Consider the following 13,331-nt stretch of genomic DNA (forward strand, 5'->3'; position numbering starts at 1 on the left):
ACCAAACACTGAGTGGAACCTACTCTTTTTTCCTTTGCTGGCAGTAGGATTTTTTTTGAAATCTTTTTTCAAAGCACATTCCTGCTGAATTATTGTTTATAGAATCTTAAAGTCAGATAATTTTGTTTTAATAATTTAATAGTAATGTTATAACATAATATAAAGTAACATATTGAAAGGTAAATAATTGGAGATCAACATTCTAATTGTCTATTAATCTGGTAGTTGCTACAGCAGAAGGCATTCCAGCTCCTACAATAAGACGCAGGTCATTTGTTACTGGTCTTGTGAGTAGTTTGTGCCTGGCAATGTACACAGCATATTGTAAGACAACGTCATATATGTCCTTTGAGATTGAAAGATACTATAAAATGACAGCTAAAACGTGTTTTCTTGGTAATCAAGCTTACTTAAATATGCTGTTTGAGATTTTTCATAAACAACATATTGCCAAAATATGCATTAGAATTGGCTTTCCTTTCCATTTATTCTGCCATCAGAAATAAAATAAAAGATGAACATACTGCATTTCCTTGCTTTTTTAGATAATCTACCATAGAAATTGAAACACCTCATCTTACAGTATTTTTATCTCATCTTTCTAAGTGCACTGTATATATTCTAACTGTGGATAGGGAGGTTGCTTTTGCAGAGTAAGCTGTTGTGTGTGTCATACGCATAGAGTTACACCCATGACCTTAAATTCATATACTCTCTTTAATACATGTTCACAGTTCCCAATATATTAAAGGACATTTTGGCTCAAGATGAAGATCTTTTTAATTTGATTAAGTATGTAAAGAAGTCTTAGAGATATGAAAGTAAATTCCTACAGCCAAAGTTTTGGATCAAAGTATTACACATCATCCTAATGCTGAAAAAAATTCTTGATTTCTGCTGTCACTTCATGGTGTTTTTGGGTTTCTCTTCAAGTGGTCTAGATGTTTCAAATTGCATATTGACGCATGCATCCCAGATTTGCACCACATAACGTAGTACACTGCAAGCCCACTAGAGGAAAATGCTGCAAAATTTTTCACCACTGGGAAAAAAATCCACTCTTCTTTCTTCCCTCTTCACTTCAGATACTTCAGCTATGTTAAATTCCTGGTCAAGCAAAGAAGAAACAACAGTGTTAAACAATGGAATTAACAGCCTGAAAACCCACTCATAGCATTCAAATCTTACGATGTTTCTATCTTCCTGTTAATAACAAACATCTTTTCTTTAAAGAAAATTATTTGAAGGCATAGGGAATGATTTCACAAATGTAAGTGTCAATATGTCAAGGAAAGAAAAGATTTACAATTTTTTCCAACCAGCTGGAGGGATGCTCAGGAGCGCTTGTATGCAGGAGTATCCAGCACCTACCAATGCAGTCAGGGTTGGTCCCAGCAGCAGGAACATTGGCATGCTGTAGGGCAGAGCATGTGTAACACTCTTTCAAACCAGACCGCTCTGTCAGTACTTTGTTCTTAAAAGCAGGGAGTTGCATGCTAGCTCCTAGTACTAAATTATTTCAATGAGAGTCTTGTCTGTCTGATTCCACCTGTATTTGTTTTTAATCTGTTTGTTTTATCTTCAAGTGACAAAATAACTTTAAAACAAGGTCTTTTAATAACCTTTAATAATAAGGTACTGAATAACCCATAGCATTTCTATGCCATCTCTTCTTCTCGCCTACAGATGAGAAAAAAAATCACTTCTATGAAATGATGAACATGGAAACAACCTGTTAACAGTTTGTCCCTGTGCTGGCTATTTCCCTATACTGTGCTTCTTGCCATTATGCTGGTTATGACCAGCCTGGTCTAATCTCTAGAAACCAGGAAGCAGTTATCTGGCCCTCCCATACATCTGTACATTTTTGGCACCATGTGCATATTGTATCTCACTGTTGAAGTGTCATAAAAGGAAGAACTGTGAAAAGAGAAAACAAGACAGGGAGTAGCCAGGCAGGGCACATACATGCTTGCCTTTCGTTGGATAATGTGTTGGGTCAGGGGCTTGTTATTACTGAGCTATACTTAAAACGTCTCTGTGAACACTCAAGAGGGCTTGGCTTCAGTTATAACTTGCAGGCATCTGTGCTACTTGAAAAATGACAGATGATTTTTTACTGTGTCAAAAGCTGTTGCCTGAGGCACAGAAAACCACTCTGCAGACCATGGATCTGTTAAGTAAAACTCTTTCTTCTTTAGATTAAAAGGACCTTGACAAAACCAGCACCCCTCTGACCGAGTTCAGAGATATGCATTGGTTGGTGTTCCAGTGCATGGGTGAAGATAATGCACAGATTCACAGAACTGAAGGCCCAGAAGGACCATTAGATTATTTAATCTCATCTACCAGTACAGTTCATTACTTTTACCTTCTTGAGCCCAGTAATTAGCTATGAGCTGAAGTGTGTCTTCCTAGAAGGCATGTAAGAGAAAAATCCGGATAAATTAAATTAAACTATATTCTCATAGCTATCTCTCCATGTTTCTTCCTTCAACCTTTTTCTCATACCAGAAGCCTTTACTGAATGAAGTGGTTTCACATCTACTGTGAAAGTAAAGATTATCCATAAGAGTAAGGACTTGAAATGTCAGAGCCTTTCCGGAGCGTGCATGTGACAAAGAGCAACACCTACATGGCAGTATGCTTAATCTATATTCACATTCTTGTGTTCAGAAAAGTGTTGGGATTTAGAGGGGAGAAACCACACTTAACAAGAGGAGGCAGAGTTTGGATTTGCTGTGAAGGGTGTCTGAAATCTGCCAATACCAACATCACATTTGCTGCTTCCTCTGCCCTTACAAACATACAGGAAACATTTAGGCATTCAGGCAGCAATGAAATGGAAACTGTTGCATATTGCCAGGGAAGCCTCTTGTTGATGCATTGTCAACCTGTTTCTCTGTTTTCCAGAAAAAAGTAGCAGATCAGCCCAATCGACGTCCCTCGATATGGTTGGCGATGTACAGTGCTTTTGGACGACCAATTCTTCTTAGCAGCACCTTCCGTTACTTGGCTGACTTGCTGGGTTTTGCTGGGCCTTTGTGCATTTCTGGCATTGTTCAAGGCTTCCAGAACACAACCTATGGCACAAATGCAACTGAAAAGGTAACTTTACAACATTAATTGAAAGATTTTGTTTAGTGTTTGTTCTTGATTCATATCAGATATTTAATACTGTGTGTGCCCAAATATCTATGATCATCATAGTAAGTTTCATTATTTCTTTCAAGCAAATTATTTTTTTGTTAGAGACCATCAAGCTGAAGACCTAACTAGTGAAAGTCTTCATCATGAATGCAACACAAGTAGTGCAACAGAGACAAGGCAGGCTTCCCCCAGTTGGAAGAGCTGGCTCTTCATGAAGTCAGTTCTGAACTTCCAAGGATAAGTAATAGCTTTTATGAATCTCTTCTCAGCTGTGCCTCCTCATTTCAGGCAGGATACCTGCTGGTAGCTCACCAGTGATGGATCCAGAAAAGAGGAATCTGTGGGTCATGCCTAATTTCTGTCCCTCTATCCATTTGTCATTCATTGACAGGTTTGAGCAAGATGTAACCTTGTTTTCATCTGGGATCCGAGAGTATTCGCTCTCTGTGACTGATTGCACTGCTTGTTGCTATGATTAAATGCATTGGGCATGCAAAAGTTGATTATTCAGTGAACTCCTTGAATCTAGAGATGCACATTCAAGCTTCACTGAGACTTGTATTTGCAGAGGTAGTCTATCAGACAACTGAATAAGCCTCTGATACAGAACATTTTCTATCATAAGAACTAGAATTTGTTAAAAACTGGTGAAAAGATAAAGGCAAAATTATTTTACAAAATGACAGTAGACAAGACACAGGTAGGAAATTTTTCTCTTTCTTCTGATATGAAAATATACCTTACACTTTATACAGTAAATGTTTACTTGAATTATATTTGAATGAGTGGATAGATATGTAATGGAATAAAATTTTCCCTTTCAGATAGAGCACTTCACTGCCATCACTATCCAAACATCTTCTCCTTGGCTGCTTGTTCCCAACATTCATTTTTTTTGACTGATACTCTGAGTTGGGCTTTAGAGTTTCAGCCATTGTGCTGACAACATAGAGTTTAATAACACAGCTTATCGAAAAAAGCTCTTTATCATATTTGAGCCTCAACATGTTGGATGTGAGCCACAGAATCAAATAGCAAAGTATGTCTTTTGCCTCAAAAATAGAGTTTTGGAGTTTTAGTTGCCTTGTTATAGAATTTTGTTATCTTTTTTTTTTTTTTTTTTTTTTTATGTTGAGCATACAAGATAGTTTTGCTTGAAAATTTTCATTTCTGGATCTCAAATTTAGAAATTTGCACCTTTTCATTTTGCACTCTTCGTTGAAGTGTTTTATTTTTAAATGTTTTAATCAACACTGGCTAAAGGGAAGATTAAAATAAAGTGGAAAACTTGAAAGCACTTCAACATTCTGGCTTTGTGACAGTCACTATTTCTCTTGGATACATTTCAGAATACATTTGCTTTCAATTTGCATATTTTGATAAACTTTCTTTTGGTTGTTCTTGCCATTATGAGTCTCTCTTTAAATTCTCTCTAGCTTCCACTAATGCAAATGAATTTAATTTTACTGTTATTCCCCCTTAATTCCTTGTAACTCTATTTACATTGATAAAGGTGGCCACAAAATTTAGTTTGTTACTGTTATCCCTGCTATAAACTCATGGAAAAGTTAGATGATCCAGGATATTAAGAGAAATTGTATATGTATATACTGAAGCAACCCTCATTTCCAGGATTCTTTAGCTGATGAAGTAACCCTGTCCTGTTATTCCAGCAGGATTTAGATACTTTAGACTTTGGCACTTTTGAAGTGTTTTTGGCTCATTAGGTGTTTACCAATATTTGACTGCTTATACCTCTTTGGAAGTTTTACGGCTTGATTATTACAGCATATAGGGATGGGAAACAATTCCCTGCAAGCCATATGATGGGTTCATCCCAGACCCAGACTACCCAGCCATTGGGTGTCTTTGATAGATGGAGGAGAGTAGAATGAGATTAAAATGATGGGATGGGATGGGATGGGATGGGATGGGATGGGATGGGATGGGATGGGATGGGATAGGGTAGGATAGGGTAGGGTAGGGTAGGGTAGGGTAGGGTAGGGTAGGGTAGGGTAGGGTAGGGTAGGGTAGGGTAGGGTAGGGTAGGGTGGGGTAAGGTAGGGTGGGGTAAGGTAGAGTAGAGTAAGGTAGGATAGGATAGGATAGGATAGGATAGGATAGGATAGAATAGAATAGAATAGAATAGAATAGAATAGAATAGAATAGAATAGAATAGAATAGTCCAATTTCCTGACCAATCTAGGGCCAACTGAAAGTTAAAGCATGAGGACATTGTACAAATGTCACGAGAACACAGGTAAACAGCATTAACCACCGCCTTAGGAAGCCTGTTCTGCTGCTTGACCATCTTCATAATTTTTCCTTAGTGCTCAGTCTTACCCTCTCCTGGTGAGGTGCCTGTGGTGAAGCAAGCCTACAAGCTCAGGTCTCTCTCCTGCCTTTAGTCCTTTTGCAGATGACAGTAATACAGAATGATGAGACTTTGAGACTGTAGACATGCAGTTTATCTTCCAGTATTTACTAGACCTTTCATCTCAGCATCAGATTGGGCATTTCAGCAGAACAGGCTTTTCTTTTCTTCTTTTTTTAAGAAATCCAGTATATCCTGCTTCCAGCTGGCTTGGAAATGCCAAAGAAACAGCCTTTCTAGCAGTATTTTGGTACATTTGTTTCCTCCTCTGACTGAAGCCAAACGGCACAGTGAACATACAAACTAGAAAAGGAAAACAAAATTATATAAACAATAATTTTTTCCCTTAGAGACATGTACATCTCATTTCATGGGAAATATTTGCAGATACATTTTTATATTATTCAGAATTCGCAGATATCATAAACTATTTCTGGAAGGAATTATTCCTATAATGTACAAATACAACATAATCAATATTGCAGTATCAATGCAATAAACCAGTCATGTTATCAAAAATAATTTATTTGTAGCTTCTTCATATGCAGGCAAAATTGTATTTCTATCCACCAAATCACCAGAGTTCAAATGAAAATCTAAGGAATAAGACAGACATGGCTGTCCCTCTCACTGTCCCTTTTCTGCTAACAAAAATTATTTCAGAAATGCTAAAAGTTGCACTCTTAAATCTTCGGAACATGAGCAGAGAGTTTAATTTCTATCCAATTACATAATATGTAGAACAGTGAGATCATTATAATTCCCGCAACTTTCCCAGAATACCATCAATATTATATATTCTAAAGCAAGGACTGAATTTCCTAATATCTAGCATCTCAAAAGATAATCCATCCTATGTCGTTGTCATCATATTTTTCCTTTTCATTTGAAGGATCCATCGAATTCATATCTTTCCTCAGACGAGTTCCTCAAGAATGTTTATGTTTTGGCAGTTCTCCTCTTCCTGGCCCTTATCCTGCAGAGGACATTCCTGCAGGCCTCCTACTATGTGACTACAGAAACCGGCATCAATCTACGAGGTGCTTTATTGGTGAGCAGATCTGTTCCCATTATATGAATATGCTCCTCCTTCATTCTTTCATCTATCTTATCCTTTATGTAAAAACTCAGTTAACAGCTATAGTTTGAGAGAAGATGACTATATTTTTATGCAGAAAACTGGAAATGGTAATACCACTGCTAAACTGATGGCAGCAATTCTTTTTACCAAAAAATAGAACCATTATAATGATATGCAGAAGTGTAACACTCACTCTGCACACCTACAAACATATATTTGCAAAAAGTGTTAGTAATCTGGAGATAAGCAGCATTATTTTGCCTCTGTATTTACTTATGAGTTACTCTATCTGACTGCAACAGAGTTGCCAGCCATATCCTTGCCCTAGCTATGTTTTACTGGGGCACTGTACGTGCAACATGAGTGGTGATTCTGAACATTTATGCCCTTTTACAGAGAACCCTGTAATTCTTCCCCCAAACTGTCTAAAGCCAGCATCCATTTACCCTTTATAAAAGTCATGTTTATGAACAAGAGCCAGAATTTCCAACTCAGTTTGGGCTGTAGCCAGGACATCTGCAGACAAAACTCCACAGACAGTAGCAGGAATTTGTGCAACACTGAAGCTGGAACTGATGTTTTCCCAGGTGTAGCTAACCACAGAATACTGTACCAGTGTGAAGGCTTCTCTCTGTGCTTGCACTGTGATTGATGCAGCTGTTTCAACAGAGGAGGGTACACTTGGTGAAGAAACAGCACCTCATCATTTTCTTATGCTTTTATGATTCCCAGTTGTCAAAATGGGAATTCTACAGAATCTACCCTGCTCACAGATAAAAGAGGGTGAAGAGCAAAAATCTTTTCTAAAATTTCCTTGAAGACACAACTGTGATACTTGATCATAGCTGCAACTAGTCTCACAGCATTTGTCTTTAAAATTCTGGTAGATAACTAATTAACCTTAAACCCTGTTGTGCTCCGACATATTTTATGGAAATAGATGACCAGGTACAGGAGAGAAGTATGAAGGAATATAAACTCAGCTATTGCACTGGAAATAATAATTTCCTTAACAGTGCCACAGTAAACCAGCCTCACCAAATATTTATTAAAAAAATTCCTTGCTCAGTCTCCTGAATTTTCATGTTTTGTTGTCTTTGTTCTGTTTTGGGTCTGCATCAAACAACAATGCTTTAGGAGGTTTTAAAAGTCTGTTATCTCTCATTTTTTTTCTTGTTTTGCCTCGTCTCAAGTGAGAGAAAGGCTGTGCTAGGTAATTACCAACACTGCAGCTTGAAACATCCTGCTGCTGCAATTGTTTTCTAACGACTTCCTTTTCATAGATACCATTTTATTCCCTCCACAGGCAATGATATACGATAAGATCCTGCGGCTTTCCACATCCAACTTGTCCATGGGAGAGATGACACTGGGACAAATCAATAACTTGGTTGCCATAGAAACAAATCAATTAATGTGGTTCCTGTTCCTGTGCCCCAATTTGTGGGCTATGCCTGTTCAGGTAGAGCATCAAAATAAGGACATAATGCTGGGATCCTCCAGCCCATTAGAAAAGAGTATACATCTGTGAGACTATCACCTAATCCAAAAGGGAACCTCTAATAAATGACTTCACACTCATTTGCCAGGAAGAGAACTAACAAGCAGAAATGTGGCCCATCATCTCCCAGAGCTGGGAGATTGTCTCTCAGAGGGCTGGTAAAGTGAGGATTTTTTTACTGGGATTTTGCTGCCATGGGTACAATCTGTGACTTTATGGATGATAGATGATAGCCTGTTGTCTTTTCTCTGCTCACCTGTCTTCCCCTACTGACACAAATTGTTGCTTTTTCTTCCGCCGTGTGGAAGCAGCATCTCTGCAGTGCCAAGCATTGCATTTGCAGTGCCTACTTGTAGCTGTGCTTAGTGGTAGGAATGAAAAGGAATTGAATTCTGCTCTATTGACTAATGGAAGGTCTGTTGGGCTTAACAAAATGCTCAGAGGAGCTCTGATCTAAACAAGCTTAGTTACTGCAAACATCTACAAGGCAGGGAAAGAAGGAAAAGCATGTGTGAGAAGGCAAGGTAAAAACTATTAATCTAAAGGAAATATTCAGAAGTGGCTAAATAACTTAAGGACCTGAGCCATACTTATTTTCCACAGTGCCTGAACCCTATAACAACTCCAAAAGTTCAGTTTCTGGTGGAAATGGAATGGTTCTAACCTACATATGACCCCACCAACTCCAAACAAGTTAAAAAAGGGGCAGAAGCCACACTTTTGCTCAAACTCCTGGAACTGTTCTAATAAGCTGTTGTAATAGTCAACAATATGATTACTACTAATGGAAACAAATATTGCTTTTATGTGTATACTTTAGGATAGGGTAAGGTTTAGGTGATAAAATAATTCATGGAGAAAAAGACAAAAGAAGTTTGCGTAGTAACAGAAGTTTGAAATAATACAGAGGATTCTATTTTAAGTCATAAGTCAATAATGAGAGGGCTTATTTGGTTTCCTCAGGTTTATTTGGAAGTGTTGCTGCTAATACCGGAGTGTTTCTAAATGAACAGGTGGTCTGTTTCCTGTAGCTAGTGAATAATTGGATATACATTTCCATTAAATTTACCATTTACTGTTTCTTTAATAAACAGTTTCTGTCTCAGCTGCTGAAGAAATGTAATGGCATTCCTCACCAGTACTCTAACAGGTTTTTTTTGAGGAAGTTTCTGTTTATTTTACTGGTTCCTGTAGTTCAGCCCCAGGGAATTAGAAGACTGAGCACAGGGACAGCTTGACCACAGCTTTGTTCAAGAATGAGCATAGCTTCACCCATGAATTTTCAGCTAATGAGTAACTTAGTGAGCATCTGTGACCTGGGCTATACAGGGCTCCTGCACTTAAGCTCTATTAATTGTAATGGTTATTTTACAGCTCTGCTTCAACAGTAAAAATAGAAGGAAAATATGCTACTATTTCCTTCTCAAAGTATTATAAAGCTGATGTCAGTGACACTTTTCTTGTTGTAAGATGTCAGAATGCCTGATGAGCTCAACTATCTGCTCTTTGGAAAAAAAGAAAAAAGAAAAAAAAAAGAAGATAAGGAAATAACCGTTGGTAAATAAGGGCTGGATTAGAACCATACTGCTATTAAAAAAAAAAAATAAAAATAAAAATGAGAGGACTATCCTGTCTTGCCTTATGCAAAGGAAATAAGCTTCAAGAAATGTCCCAAGAAACAGCTGCTGTCAAATCTGTCCCCACCTCAGGAAGAGCAAGCTATAGCAAATACCAAACTTTTATCTGCACAGCATGCTTAATGATAATGTAACTGTCCATAGACTGCTGAGGACTGGTTAACCTTAGGAAATACATTGTGCATCTACCAATGTATGGCCTGTTGTCAAGGGCAACAACACATTGTAGGATGAAACCCATCGTAAGAGTTAAGAGTTGAGATTTAAGCCCAAGTAGAAATGACCTGTAACCTTGTAGTATTCTGCTAAGAAAAAGGTATCTAGGTTCATTAGCTTAGGTTGCAGATGCCTGAAAAGCTAAATAATGCTTTCAAAATGTCAAACTCCACTAGTAACTATTTCTGATACTGTCTAACAATATGGACTTCAAGAGAGATCTGACTCAAAGTAGGGAACTAATTCCAAATGTCCTGTTATCACTGAGGATATCTCTGTACTTTGAAGTGGAGCTTTATATAAAAATACTTAATGCTGTAGAACTTGTGTTAACTCTGGCACCAGAATCACAGTAATTGCATCAAAATCACTCCCAAGTGAACCTCTGTGGAAATTGTTCCTATCTTCTTTGTAGAGCTCAGCCAGCATCTTGGTACTTTCCTACAGAACTATGTAGTATTGAAGTAGAAGATCAGGGTTGTGTCACTCCCTGCACATTTGTGCAGCTTTGTGCTTTGGTGCCTGTCTCAGACGCGCCTCTGTCTCCAGTTGAAGAGGACCCAGAGGACAGAAGGCAAAAGTGATTCATGACAGCATTCAAGACCTTTGAATGCTTCCAGAGTGATGTAAGGAGATCTAGTGTAAATAAGACTTGAGGCCAGTGGTTCTGTCAAATGCCCTGGGACAAGAACCAACCATTTTGATGCTGCTTCAGTTCTGTAGAAATATTGTGCAGAATCAGTACTGACAGGTACTAAAACAAAACATGTAATTTGTGTTCGAAAATAAATATGTTAATTTTCTTTCTACAATTCAACGTTAATTTCACTTTCTAAATGTGAGCTCCTGAAATAAATTCTCACTTGATTCCTGTGAATCTTTTAGCTTTTTTGTTAGAAGAATATATGCATATATAATATTTGCTATCATTTGGATGTATTAAATGTACATTTTCTTCCATGCTTCTTTTTTTTTTTTTTCCATAGATAATAATGGGCGTAATCCTACTTTATAATTTGCTTGGAGACAGTGCTTTGGTTGGTGCTGCTGTAATTGTACTGTTAGCACCAATACAGTACTTCATAGCTACCAAGTTGGCTGAGGCTCAGAAGAGCACACTGGTGAGTAATTTATTCTTGTGGTTCTTCTGATCTGGAAAGGACCTGTTCCCTGTGTTTGTCAGATAAGAATTCAAAAAAGTATGTGGGCCTTGACCTGCCTTCTCTGCAGAGACTGTTTTCTCCCAAATAGCACAGATTTATCTGAGTTCAATTCCATGAAAGGATATTATTCCTGAATTAAAATGTTGTATGTCATGGGATGTTACCAAATAGTACAAATGACAGATAAATTATGGGAGCACATTATTAAAGAATGTGTACAGTCCTCCTCTGAAATGGCTAGAGACTCTATACTCTCACTCCAAGCTTTTGCATTCTCTAAAACTCAGATGACATTGTTTGATTAATATCTATTGTACACTTTTTATCTTCTTGTCTATGTCACCAATTACAAATGTTTTTTAATGCTTTGTCCAATGCTTAACCTTATTCTCACGGTCTTTGAACTTTTTTGATCAACCTTTGATATGTGAGTCTTCAAATATGTAACGATCTTTGTTATCTTAATATTCAGTAAGCAAATTATAGGCAAGTAGGTTTAATTCTCAGTACACTTCAATTCTCTTGAGCTGCAATATCAAGAAAGGATTTATCTTCTATACTCTTTCAGAAATAGTCTCAATCTTTCTTTTTGTTTGTTTGTTTGTTTGTTTTTTCTGATTTCTGACTCACAAAATAACTTGGATTATGATTTTACCAAAACATATGAGCAGTGTTTTCTGCAGAGGGGCAGTTAGCTAGATTAGATAAATATATGAATAAACATCTCACCTACTTTCATGATCATTCTGTATGAATCCCAAAAGGAATCTTCTATCAGCAATTACACGTTTATCTATTCTTATTCTTATGGCTATTCTTTGAATATCATCAACCTATTCTACCTTCCTGAGTTTCAACTTCTGTCTGAGGGGGTCAGATATTTTACTTCTCTACTTCGAATAGAGTCATTTAATTTCCCCTCTGATTGTAGGTATTTTAAGATCTCCAAAGAGCCTGAAATTGCATGTTATTTTACTCAGTGTGACAACTGCCTGTGCAAATTCATAAACAAAATATATATATATATATCTTTAATGAACTTTACAACAGATTAAATGGAAAAAAGCATTCTCATTAAAACTACAAACCATTATTGATTACTTATCCTTGTTTTCATTTGAAATGAAGGACTATTCTACAGAGAGATTAAAGAAAACCAATGAAATACTAAAAGGCATTAAATTATTAAAGCTGTACGCCTGGGAGCACATATTTTGTAAGAGCGTGGAGGAAACAAGAATGAAGGAACTCACCAGTCTCAAAACCTTTGCACTCCATACATCTCTTTCCAGTAAGTAACTGTTTTTAGCTTTCAGAAATGGATTCTCCATGTCAGCATTCCTTCTGACTTCAGATAGAACAAGACATAACTGTGCCTATGACATTTTTTGAATGTGGAACATGCTTGAAACAAAATATATGATAAATACGTAGCATAGAAACTCGACAATATATCATTTTCATTTCTTTAGAAAGTTTTTTGTCACCTTAATTATGGCATTACAAATTGTAATAAAAGCAGAAACTCAGATTACAGATTAGCAGATTACAGATTAGCAAAGATAAATAATTGTCAGATAGAAATTGTATTTCCTGTACTGAGGAAGAGCTGATAGGTGATTTAGTTTTGTGGCATAACAATTGTGCACATAAAACTTTTTATCCTAATTCACTGAATTATACAAAGGAAATAGGCTAGGCAGGGGGGTTGGAACTACATGATCCTTGGGGTCCCTTCCAACCCGGGTGATTCTGTGATTCTGTGTGAAATAATTATTTGGCTTGTTCATTTGTGTGTTAAAGATTTCTCTGTCATGGAAGGCAGTTTCTTCCTGCAGAAGGATTTTCCTTTTTGGCATTTTAAGTATTTGAATTGGAAATAGACAGATTTTTCTTGTGTCATAGAACTAATTGTATGGCTATTTTATATATGTCATGTAAATCTGATGCTTATTCTTTTTCCATTCCTAGTTTTTATGAATGCAGCCATACCAATAGCAGCTGTTCTTGCAGTAAGAATTTTTCTTTTCACTTTTCTTTAAAAAGGGGGAGAGAAAAAGAGAGGGGAGGAAATAAAAAGACACTACTGCCACTGCAGGACCATTGTTACTGTTAATAAAACCAGCAGAAGAGTGCACCCACTGGCTGGAGGGTAGCGTTATTAGAAATGCCCATTCCAATGTACTGGTATTTCATCAGTTGGGATTTG

General features: G+C 37.1%; 1 protein-coding gene across 13 annotated transcripts in view; it reads left to right on the top strand.

Moving 5' to 3' along the window:
• ABCC9 (ATP binding cassette subfamily C member 9) overlaps window positions 1–13,331 on the top strand; it is a 72,014-nt gene that overhangs the window by 15,958 nt on the left and 42,725 nt on the right. For all 13 annotated transcript variants that reach the window (XM_042889712.1, XM_042889725.1, XM_042889720.1 and 10 more), the window contains 6 exons: window positions 2,914–3,108; window positions 6,417–6,575; window positions 7,912–8,067; window positions 10,946–11,080; window positions 12,251–12,413; window positions 13,094–13,134. In XM_042889712.1, coding sequence (XP_042745646.1) covers window positions 2,914–3,108; window positions 6,417–6,575; window positions 7,912–8,067; window positions 10,946–11,080; window positions 12,251–12,413; window positions 13,094–13,134 — 849 coding nt within the window. The remainder of the gene's footprint in view (window positions 1–2,913; window positions 3,109–6,416; window positions 6,576–7,911; window positions 8,068–10,945; window positions 11,081–12,250; window positions 12,414–13,093; window positions 13,135–13,331) is intronic.

Source organism: Lagopus leucura, unplaced genomic scaffold, assembly GCF_019238085.1.
Source record: "Lagopus leucura isolate 7727_CA_CO unplaced genomic scaffold, USGS_WTPT01 Super-Scaffold_100159, whole genome shotgun sequence".
In the NCBI taxonomy this organism is placed as follows: Eukaryota; Metazoa; Chordata; class Aves; order Galliformes; family Phasianidae; genus Lagopus; species Lagopus leucura.